This window comes from Lichenostomus cassidix, chromosome 3, assembly GCF_008360975.1.
Source record: "Lichenostomus cassidix isolate B80296 chromosome 3, HeHo_3.0, whole genome shotgun sequence".
In the NCBI taxonomy this organism is placed as follows: Eukaryota; Metazoa; Chordata; class Aves; order Passeriformes; family Meliphagidae; genus Lichenostomus; species Lichenostomus cassidix.
In genome coordinates this window covers 93,062,473-93,074,642 of record NC_139483.1, presented here as the reverse complement: position 1 = coordinate 93,074,642, position 12,170 = coordinate 93,062,473, and the positions used below count along the sequence as shown (strand labels likewise).

The window sequence follows — 12,170 nt, the reverse complement described above, 5'->3', positions numbered from 1 at the left end:
CGCCGGGACAGCGGGAAGGGAGGGACGGGACGGCAGCGGGCTGTGTCGGTGCCGCCGTGGAGCCGCGGGCGGGAAGGGGAGCGGGAGCTTCGCAGCCGCCCCGGCCCCGCCCGCCTCACCTGCGGCAGGTGCGCGGCTCGGCGGGGCTGCCCCGGCGCCGCCCAGTGAGGCTGCGGCGGCAGGAGGAGAGGAGGCGAGGGGGAGCGGGGCGCCGCGGCCCGGGCAGGAGTGAGTATCCCGCGGGGGCAGGAGCGAGGATCCCCGGGACAGGAGCGAGGATCCCCGGGGGCAGGTGGGCTCCTCAGCGGGGCAGCCAGGCGGGCTCGGACTCGCCCCGCAGCCCCGCGGGCGGAGCTCCCCCAGCGCGGGCAGCGCAGCGCTGCTCAGCGCATCCCCTCTGGCCCGGGTCTCAGTGTGCTGCGCCCTCCACGTAGAAATCTTAGAAGCGTCGAGTGCGGCTGTGGCCTCGCCAGGCTGCTGGTGACATCGAGCACACGGGCGCTTCGCTTTCTAGGGCAGCTCGAGTGTCTGGTTTTTTGGTTTGTTTTATTTAGTTGTATTGTATATCTATGTATAATATAGATAGCATGATATATATCTACTATATATTGTAAGGTACATAGATGCGTATTTATATTTTAAATTTTTTAACTTTTATATGTATTTATTTCTGTTTTTTGCTGGGCTATCTTGTACACTGTATCTGCGTACCTGGCTGGGTTTTGTAACGCCAGCAGACACAGCCCCACCATGCAGGGTGTGGCCGCGACTGGATTCCTCTGCTGCTTTTTAAAGACTTGTTTGGCTGGTCTTTTGGTCAAAACGCAGCACTTTGGAGAATAAATAAAAAAGTGCTAGATTCATAATTTTGCGCCAGATTTGTGACTTTGAAATGAAAGCTGAAGAGCTTATATAACATTTACTGTGGACTGGAACAAACTTCACATTTCGTTTTTTGCTGCTTGAAATGCTATCCTGCATTTGCTGTTTCTTTTGTGAATGTATTTGTACAACCAATTTGTTGAAATTTATCTAATTAGTTTACTTCGCAGTAGAAGTGATTGATAATCAGCAACATAGTTTCTCTCTCCAGCGTTCCCCGGTGCCTTCAGCGTCCTGCTGTAGTCAGGCAGCTCCCAGGTGTGGGGAGTTCAGGATGGTGGAGCCAGGCAGGGCTCAGCGCGTTTGTCAGACATGGCCTTGGTGAAGGAGGGCAAGATCAGTCAGTTGTGTCATTCTCACGTGTGGCTCTGCCATATTTTATAACTGAGCAGTGCAGAGTACCTTTAGTCCTGCTTTCTGTCAAGCGAAGTCCCATGAGGTGTTGACACAGGAAGCAGATTCCCCTTCTGCACCACTCCCTTCCTATGCGATTGTGGGTCGAGGAAGTGAGGCTGTATATAGGAGTGCTTGGAAAGACCATCCTGGAGTTCCTACAAAACCCGCTGTTTGTGTCTGTGTATGTTACATGTAGGCACATGGCCAGCTGTAATTTTGAGGCAAGGTCTTTAATGTTTCCCTATCTTGAGGAGGGGACTGGGGAGGATCCTTACCTTCAGTGTTATCCTGCATTCTTCATTGAGGGAGTTATTAAGCGTTTGAACAGGCTGCCCGGAGCGGTGAGGGAGTCACCATCCCTGAAGGTGTTCATGGAACAACTGGATGTAGCACTTAGGGCTGTGATCTAGTTGACAAAGTGGTGTTTGGCCAAAGATTGGGCTTGATGATCTCAGAGGTGTTTTCCAACCTAAACGACTGTCATTTTCAGCCCTCAACAGTGGAAGAGAGTCTCAGTTTGTGCCTTCTTCAGCTAAAGGCAACTTCATACCTTTGAAATGAACTGTAGCAGAATTCACTGTTGTTCTTTGCTTTTTGTCATGGTTTCTCATTAAGAATTGTTTCTGTTGCAATAAGCTCTGTTATGTTTACAGAACAGCTCATTACTGTTTCTGAAGTAATAAGCTCTCCATATTTTGGGGGCTTTTGCAACAGTTATTGCAATGTTGTAGAAGAGCCTGTAATGCAGAGCTGCTATGAAGGATAACCTGTATGACTTAGTGGAGGGGAAATGCTCCTGTGAACAAGATAATCTAAGAGCTTAGACAGAACTAGGGCTCTTCAAACTCTTGATTAATAAATATCAAGCACTTTCACTTTTTAAATGTTTATTCCTTTTAGTTTGAAAAAAAGGTTTCTTGTGTGATTAATTGTAGGAATTAATTCATTGTGGGAGTTGGTAACTTCTTAGATTTGATTCATGCACATAGTGAGTTGGGACATCTATGACGTGGAAATTGATCAGAATGATGGTGACAGTTTTCTTGAGAGAAGTGTTAAGTATTTTCATTGGGAAATGAGTCTCGATTTTGTTAAGGTAGTTAATAGGTTTTCATGGTAGCATAGAGGGCTTTTTTGTAGTGCACGTCTGGATTTCATCTGTTACATTTTTGTTCTCTCTGTACTTCTGGCCCTGGTGAGAAGATAAACAAGATGTTTGTTTAGGATACTTGTATAAAAACAGCTTTGTTTTAGTTAAAGCTTTCATGTGCAAAGGGTAATAATGTACTTGTTAATCTGCTTGAGTTGCCTTGAAGTTTATTCTTCATGATTAAAATAGAGCTAACAAGTCAAAATTGGGATTCCCTTTGATGTTTTCCCCTTACACCCATGTCTAAATTTCACATATTATACCAACTCTTATACTAAGATGAGACAAGACAGGTAGAACTGAATTTGTAGCTTTGACTTAGCTTCAGTCATGCTACTTATCTTGCTTGGTGGGTAGCACGCCTTTGGTGCCAATTGTTTACGCATCCAACATACTATAATACATGTATATGAAGGACTTGCTAAAAGGGTTTCAAGTAGACTGTTTCCTGGGGCATGGGTGGTAGTGTGGATAGGTGTGGTGGCATGTTTTGAGCCAAAGCCTGCATTGTAAATTCTAATTGCTAAAAGTTACAAGAATTTTTGAAGACTTTTAGCTACAGGTGTTCCACTACTGTGTCTCCTGTGCAACTGAACAGATGTCTAATGTGCTTTTTGGAACAAATCCTCTGTGCCTCAGGCTGGTAGTGACTGTCTTCACATGCCACAGTTCCTTAGAAACAAGGTATATCACCTAGTTGAAAGATCTTTCATATACAAGGGGAACACATTTTTCTTCAAAGTACATTATTCAGCTTTGTCACTACCATTTTACCCTCAGGTATTTCAGCTCTCATCAGAAAAGGAGATGAGAAGAAATTCAGCATTTCTAATTAGACTTTTCTCCAAGCTGTCTTCAGTACAAAAACTGCTGGGAGCCCAACTTGTTTAAATGCTTTTAATAATGCAGGAGATTGTGTTACAGGACTTCTTTTCCTTGACTTTTCTCAAGGAAATAGTTAATTCAAAGTGGGACTGAGGACTGATACCACATAAAGTTACAAAGTGATCAACTTTGTGGTTGAAGTTCTTTTCTCTTTGTGGAGAAAAGTAATAAAAATTATGCCACAATGAAATAGGGCATGGGTTTTTTATGTTATAGGGTTGTTTTAGAATTAAGAAAATGGATATTCCATGTGAAAAATATTGAGCTCCTGTGGTCTAGAAGTGCATACATAATTCGTAGCAAAATTTGAAAAGGCAGCTTGTAAATCCTAGAGCTGACCAAAACTCTGTATGCTTTTGGACCACTATACATGACAGTAGTCACACTGACACAGCTAATAAAAATTAATACTTTTATCACATTTCATACAATTTCATTTATATCAGCTTGTGCAGAGCTTAAGCTTATTTTGGATGTGTTATCTTAAATAATTACAGCATTTTAAATAAATTTTGCTTTGCTTTCAAAAAGGTCATCAGCTAACATCTCAGTTTCTATCTCTGTAAGCCTGAGCTCTGCTTAGAGGACAGCAGCCTAAAAACTTGACCATGAAGACATTTACTTACTGCTTTAAAAGAGTTGTAGCAGAGAGCCTTAAACCTAAGTTCAGTGCTTACCCTCAGCAAGTTTGCTGATGACACAAAGCTGAGCAGTGCCATTGATGGAACAGAAGGACAGGATGCCATTGAGAGGAACCTGGACAAGCTTGAGAAGTGGTACCATGAGAACCTCCTGAAGTTCAACAAGTCCAAGTACAAGGTGCTGTACCTGGTTCAAGGCAATCCCAGATACAAGTACAGAGTGGGAGAAGAACTCAGTGAGAGCAGCACTGCTGAGAAGGACTCGGAGGTTCTGGTGGACAAAAAGCTGGATGTGAGTTGACAATGTGCACTTGCAGCTCAGAAAGCCAGCTGCACCTGGGGCTGCATCCAAACAGTGTGGGCAGCAGGGCAAGGGATGGGATTCTGCCCCTCTGCTCTGCTCTCATGAGACCCCACCTGGAGTGCTGCATCCAGCTCTGGATTTCTTAGCACAAGACAAATGTGGACCTATTGGAGCAAATCCGGAGATGGGACACAGAGATGATCAAAGGGATGAAGCACCTCTCCTCTGGAGACAGGCTGAGAAAGCTGGGTTTTTTCTGCGTGGAGAAGATTCCAGGGAGGCCTCATTGTGGCTTTCTGGTACTTCAAAGGGGGCTTATAAAAAGAGGTAGAGGTGATGCCTAAAAGGGGACTTTTTGCAAAGGCAGATAGTGATAGAATAAGGGGTAGTGATTTTAAACTAAAAGAGGGGAGATTTAAATTAGATGTTAGGAATACATTCTTTACTGTGAGGTGGTAAGGCACTGGAAACAGGTTGCAGAGAGGTTGTGGATGCCTTATCAGTGAAAGCGTTCAAGGCCAGGTTTGGTGGTACTTTGAGCAACCTGGTCTGGTGGATTGTATCCCTGGCCGTTGCAGGGGGCTTGTAACTGGACGATCTTTCAGCTCCTTTCCAACACAAACCATTCAATGATCCTATAATAAAGGCTTTGAAGAGTTACTCAAGCCTTAGAGAACTAGGTAATGGTAGACATAGTGCACATGCACTTAGTTGGGGTGAGGCACTTTGCCTCTCCACGTTTAGAGTTACCACATTTACATGCCTCTGGTAATTCTGGCTTCCTTTGAGTTATCTTCAGAAGTATTTTGATTTCCATAGCTCACAGTAATGTACTAAAAAAAAACCCCAAGACCACAAACACACAAACCCCCAAAACTCAAAACTGCAGACTTTTAGAGACGAGAACAAAGGAAGAAATCTGCTCATCTATCTCCATTACTTCATTTCTATCAATGGAAGGCTTTCTGTGTTTGAGATGATTCTTTTTTCAATAAAGACTTGTGATTCTTTATATTTCCGCTTGATTTCATACTGTGTATTTGCATGCCAAAATCTGAATGGAGATGGCTTTGTTTCTTCTCATTGTCTGACTTCTTAGCTGTCTTACAATAACCATACAGATGTGATGCAAATTTGCGTAAACGTTTTTGGAAATATTAATCTCAATGGCATTTGTTATTCCTCCTCCCACACAAATTGTTGTGATTTTAATGTAGAAAAATATATGTAATTGTGGAAATACGAGCTTCACAAATTCTATAATAATTTCTTCATTAAAAATTCATCAAAATACTGTAAATATCTCAGTTTTCTATATTGATAGAAATGTCTGTGAGATTCTCCTCTTTGAAACAGAATTGTTGGGCTGTTTTCCTTTCAGAGAAGGTGCTGTCTTCTGTTATGTGTCATTCCTTTTGCATATTTGAGTTCTTGAAGGCTGAATTTAGTTGTAACTTCACTATGCTCATCAGGCTTTTCCTGGGCACAGGCTTTCGTCAACAGCTATCTTTAGCAGGTTATTGCAGGTAAGCCAAGGAAAAACAGGCTGGTTTTAACAGGGATAAGAGTGGGTTTTTTTAAATTTTCAACTTTATTTTTCAGCACTTTTTTACTTCCTTCCAATGCAGTGTTTGGACAGAATATATTTCTGTCTTAGGTAAACCTTAAAATACTTCCAGCTCCTTGCTATCTGTATGCTGCCAGCTGCAGGTTCTGCAGACCTTTCCGGTCTGTTCTGCCTCCCTCACCACTACCAGCATCAGCTTAATGCAATACCATCCAGTAAACAGCTTGTTATCCAGGGTGGGGAAGGAGGAAAGTGTAGTTACATTAATTCACAGTGTGAAAACCATTAGCGTTGTGAAAGCACACATTAGAGTCTTTCAGTGCAGCTCAGCTGACACTCTGCAAGGCCATGTAGTGCTTGCAGCAGTACTTCTACCCTGCCAGAACTTGTGCTGTCACTGACATGTCACTGACTTCTCACACCAACGTTGTTGATGAACTGTGAAGCATGGAATTTGGTAAAACTTCAGGAAGTGATGAAGATTGTGGTAGAAATACATGAGCTTAGTGCAAAGCTTCACTGTGCAGAGACTCTGCTTTCTACTTTTCAACTCTGCTTCCATTGCCTTACACTCATGTATATTCTGTTGTCTTCTGTCTCCCTTGCTGTTCTCCACGTGTCTGTGTCAGAATTGTACAAGATTGCCAGTTGGCATAACCACTGTGTCAATAATGTTTTTGCATTCCCTGCTACTGCTTTCCTAGACTCCCTGCTATACCATTAGTCCTTTCCAATAGGATGATCAAAGTGTATGTTCTGAGCCATTCCTCATTCATGGTCCTTTAAATCTCGAGGAAACAACATCTGCTTGTTGCTCATGGTTCCAAAACCAGGAGTAAGGAGCTTAGGCTCTGACAACAGTTGTCTGCTGGATTCCAACTAAAGAGGGTGGTTATTGCCTTTAATTTTTAAAATCCTTTTCCTCTAGGTTCCTTTTCAAATTATGCCACTGTTTCCTTGAACTCTGCAGATCTTTTCTTGGCATTTCATTAACTTTAACTTGGCCTCTTTACTTTCAGTCATTGGTCCAAGTGTTGGAAATTGTAAATGGAGAGAGACTGATAGTGACGTGTTTAGCATGAGCTGCTGATTTTCATCCACTGCTCTGTATTACATCACTTTTTCTTGGGCTGGGCAAAATGCTTACAATGCACATCTTGCATGCTGTTAATGGAATTCCAAATACCAGATGAATCCCAAGGCTGGAGCTGGCCACCACGATACCATGTTGTTACACATTTGTGAAACCAACATTGCATTAATCTCTCTAATTGTAATGCCAAATTGAAATCTCTTGTTCAAGTTCTTTTCTAGTGCTGCACAGTCTTGTTTTTCAGGTTTCTCTTTCTCATTAGAATGTTCTTAATTTTTTCTTGACTATACTAGTTCTCATGTTTATGAATGTTCGTAATTTCGAATGTTCTCTGTTCATACAAGCCTTTTGGCATTGATGTTCCTGATGTAACCATGGGTATTTGCAAATCAGCCATACCTTAATGTATTCTTGTGCTGTTTCTGAACTTTTTAGCGAAGTGGAAGTAAAGACTGCTGTATGAGGCTCATAGTCATTGTTTTTTATTCTTCATGTAGCCAGAAAAACCTATAAAACCACTTTCTGCCAAATACTTCAAAATTCAGACATATGTGGGCAACACATTTATGAAATCTGCATGCGAGTCTTTGTCTCCCCTTTGTCATCCATTCTTTTAAACTGTACAGTTGATATTTGAGTTCTCATAATACCACTATGCTTTATTTCATCTGTTCATATTCAGCAGAATTTTGATTGTATCAGAATTAGTTATAGCTTTTAAATAAAAAAGCTTTTTTAATTCTTTAATGTACCTTGCTCAGATAATTTCACCAGATGTTCAGCCAACAAATTATTACTGTTAGTCAGAATGTAAATTAGAGGCTGACGCACTTGCCTCATCAGCTTACAAATTAAGCAGTTAATCAATTTTGGTGTGATATTCCCCCATGGGGTTTGTGTTGCTGACTCACATATGCTCAATATCTTCTCCTTTCAACAACAAGCCGGAGTGCAAATGAAGCTTGCTCCCAGCTGAGCATTCGCTGGTCACGGCATTCCAAATCCATCAGTCAGTGTATCCTCCTGATAGATATTATTGTCTTATTGCTCCTGGTTACTTCTTTCCTGAGCAGTGCTTGAATACAAAACAGACAATTATATATGCATACTTAAAAACCAATAGTGAAGACAGTGCTACAGGGTTATTACGTATGTTATTGATGGGGTAAACTGAACATGGAAATTCTGCTCATGTCTAAGTATTTGTTAAAAAGCAGATATGTCTATAAGATCTTTTCAATAGACTTCCAGTATTAAATGAGTTTCTAAGAAACTAATTTTCCAGTTCAAATCCTAAGACAAGCTTGAGGGAGAGGGGAGGACAATTTGGTAGATGAACGGAAGTTGAAATCACTTTTGAGGTCACAGAAATCCCACTTACAGTTTTGTCTGTTTATAGAGTGATCAGATAAATAGAAGCAAGAATTTATTCCTTCATCTTCATTATAATATTTATTTATTTTATTTCTATTGTATTTTAGGACAGATGCCACCATTTCATAGTGCAAACCTCCATGTCCTCTTTTTTAAAAGTGAATAACTAGTTTTGAATTGTCTGACATATTTGTGCTATTTTCAATTTATTAGGTTTTGGGGTGGTTTTGTGATTTTGGGGGCTTTTTTACTGAAAAAACAATAATTTTCTTTGCCTTTGGACAAAGTTTTATGAAATTGATCTAAAATTCAATAGTTGGAGTCAGGCCTCAGCCATACTATATATACGCTATATATCAAAACATTAAACTTTGCCTTTTTAGTGTTGATTGTTGACTCTGTCCTTATATAATCCTGAACTCTGTCAACAAAATCTTGAGTGTGGTGTATCCCAAGAGGGAGAGCCAAACTTCCCCCTTTCCTCAGTGATAAAAATACTATGTTTCTTCTGCTGTGGTTCTAATAATCACCAAAATGGGAGTCTAGCCAGGCCTTATCAAGCATTATATTACACATAATTAAGGTCAGGGTGTGAACTTGTTTGGGTTTTTTTTTAACAAGTCATCAGTTCCTCAAGGCCTCTGTAGGCATCCTGCCAGTTCCTTAGTATCTACACATTATGGAAGTAAATAAAGGAACTGAAAGTGAGCCACTGGAGGGAGAATCATATGGTTACCACTTTGGGTAACTATGTTGGTTTTCAGCATGAAAGTTTTTAATCAGGTGGCTTATTGATCCTGCCCATTGTTAAAACCTCTCTGTGCCATGTTTGCTTGCCAGTTAATGTCACTTTTTCATACCTGCTACTGTCTAAATTAAAATCTTACTTGCAGCCTTTCTCTACAAGGTGTACCTCTGAGCTCTTCAGTTGGTAGCATGTTCAACCTCTTTCTGTTTTCCTGCTGTTTTCCCCTCTCTGTATCTCTGTTGAACTTTAGAAATATCACCCATTTCTTAGCTTCTAAAAGTGCACAAGTCTAGCCACATGCAAACAAACTGGCAGAATGTTGTCAAATCCACCTGCATGTCTTAGTCCAGCAAAATAATCCTGCATTACTTCAGTCTGTGGCAGGAAGGGAAAAAGCAAGAGATAATGGAAGAGTGAATTCCTGTAGCTACCCAAGGAATACAGAGCAATACTGATGTAGGAAACAAGTCATACAGGGAGAAAGTGAAATTTCTATTAGTTTAAGGGTGGGGAGTGAAGCTATTCTCGTGCTTGCTGTTGTGGTGTACAGCTAGATGAATGTCTCTCCAGATTCTCTGTTCCCTGGTAATAAAGGTACCCCACATTATGAGGCACCAAAAGAAAAAAAAAAACCAACAAAAAACAAAACAAAACAAAAACAAAAACAACAACAAAAAACCCAAACCAAAAACAAACAAACAAAAAACCCCATAAAACAGCCCTTTTAGAGGGGTTGGAGTGGAAATACCTAATTTTCAATCTGGTTAAGTAATGCTATATTTCTGCGCAAAGTTCGTAATTTAGAATACAGTTTTTGGAATCATAGTGCAGGTAAGTCATAGAATGTTTTGGGTTGGAAGGGAAAAGGACATCTAGTCCAACCCCTTCTGCAATAGGCAGGGACACCTTCTACTAGAGCAGTTTGCTCAGAGCAACGTACTGGGAGGTGAAGGGACAGTGAGGTAGTAACAGTATTACTTTTGCTGACTTGTGAAGGTCAGCCTTGAATTGTCTTCAATTAAATAGTAGCTCCTACGTGCACAGTGGCATGCACACGGTGTTTTCTGGCAACCATCAAATCTTTGTGAGGCAATTCTGAATCTGAAAATGCTTACAAAAACTGTAAAATCATTTTATTCCCCCCCCCCTCTATTTTTCCTGTTTGCAGACTTCTAGGTCTGAAAACACCTCATCTTTTTCAATGGATTTAGCTGAGGGATTTCTCTTCTAATACATACAAAATATGATTTTTTTAAAACTTTTTATTACTAGGAGGATTAGTTGGAGATGTTTCTCAAAATTCTGAGATTAGCCAAAGAGAAGCAATGGGGAGGAAGGAACACATGCAAAGACAAGGAAGAAGAGTATGAGAAGAGCACAGAAGTTTATTTTGTTTCTCTAATCTAGAAGCTGGATAATGCTTGCTTTTGCTCAGTAATGTTTTTTAACTCCCCAATGTTTTTTTATCTCCAGAGTACATGTCTTATTTTCATTGTGTTGATTACTTTGCTGGAAGTCCTGCATGGTCAGGTACATAACTATCCATTTTACCACAGTTTAATCTTACCGAACCATAAGAATAATTAAGTACCATGAAATGTGTATTTTGGGTAGACTGGGTAGGTGACCCTTCCCAGCTTGAGACCTCTAGACTTGCAAAGTATCTGGAGTGAAAGCCTACATATAGAAGTGTTCACCTGATCTTGCAAATGGACATGTATTGTGTATTACAATGTTAATTATTAATTACAAATTATATTATGCTAAGTTTATTCTTCGTGCCTCTTGAGAAGAATGGTGTTGCAATATGCTTTTTGGGACTGCATCTATGTAAGTCCCTACAAAAGCAAAAATCTTATTTTTCTCTTGCAATGTGCCGGTCATGTTTGCTCTCTGACCTTGAAAATGTAGCTTCAAGTACAAACAACAGAAGTAATGGAGGCATTTGCTTTAGCCCAGGTTGTTAATCTGCCAAAATCAGTTGTCGGTTCATGTTTTATTTAGGCTACAGTGGCCATTTTTGCCGTGTAGCCAGATTCCAGCCTGGGGAAGCCTTCCAACCACAGAAGAAATGCATGTCCAAAACTCCTGCAAGCAGTTTGACAATTTTAGTACCATAACAGTCAGAATTCACATGCCAAGAACTTTTTCAGAATGTCCTGAGCTCTTAGAGCTTCACCTTTTCCTATCCTTTCACACTCAGGGTCTTGGCTGTCATGTATTTCTGAAAAGAGAAGGGATGATTAGGAGATAGAAATAGTATTTCTACTCTGATACCACAGTGCGGTTTAGAGTCTGTTGCATTCTGTGCATCTATTTCCTTTTGTTCCCAGAGAAGGCAATATTTCTGCACAGCCTTCTGATGACACCATGTCAAACTCTCCAAGGTTATACCTGCTGCATCTTCACCAAAGCCAAATGTTGCTGCAAGCTTGCTCAGGGGATGCTAGTCCAGACATTCAGCTGTCAAAATCTCCCTTATTCTTGAAATCTTTGTTCTTGCCTGGAGAACATACTAGAGGAATATTCTTCTGTTTAAAAAGTGGAGGTATATCGTATTCTAGTCAGTGGAGCCTAGGCAGAAACTTGGCTGACTTGCTGCTATGTGCTTCACTTGGTCTGAGTTGAATTGCTCTTTAAGCTTCATTGATGTAATCTCGAAATTTATTTAGTCCTCACTCTCTTGGTTTTGGGTGGGAATGTTGCCCAGATTGAAGAGATGGATGAATGTTCAGGGAACGCCAATTAAAAAAATAGTCCACTTCTGACTGTTTTTTGTCTATGCAGTCTTTTTTATGTGCTTGTGAATTTAGGAACAATAGAATTTTATGGAAATGCTGTCGCTAGCTTTTTTCAGGGATGCAACATGAGACTAGATGCATCTTGGGTCTGGCAATATATTAATGTGTTACCTGGATAGTTTGTTGCTGATAAACTTGGAAATAGTGAGTGCTGTTATGCCCAGACAGGAAAACAAGAATAATATAAGTGATAGGTGTGAGGGATTTTAGTAGATGTATCAATCACGACTCTTATCTCTTTAACTGCACTGAGGCTTCTTTTTGCAAATCTACAGGTGAAACATTACTATTAATACATAAAATGGTATTTATAATGTTGCAGAGTACTA

At 40.6% G+C, this 12,170-nt stretch overlaps 1 protein-coding gene across 1 annotated transcript in view; it reads left to right on the top strand.

Annotated features, from left to right (window-relative positions):
• Positions 1-23: 23 nt before the first annotated feature.
• The window catches only part of SH3YL1 (SH3 and SYLF domain containing 1), a 47,138-nt gene continuing 34,991 nt past the window's right edge, over positions 24-12,170 (top strand). The window contains exon 1 of the mRNA XM_085056734.1: positions 24-228. Within this exon, the coding sequence (XP_084912860.1) occupies position 228 (1 nt within the window). The 5' untranslated portion in view covers positions 24-227. The remainder of the gene's footprint in view (positions 229-12,170) is intronic.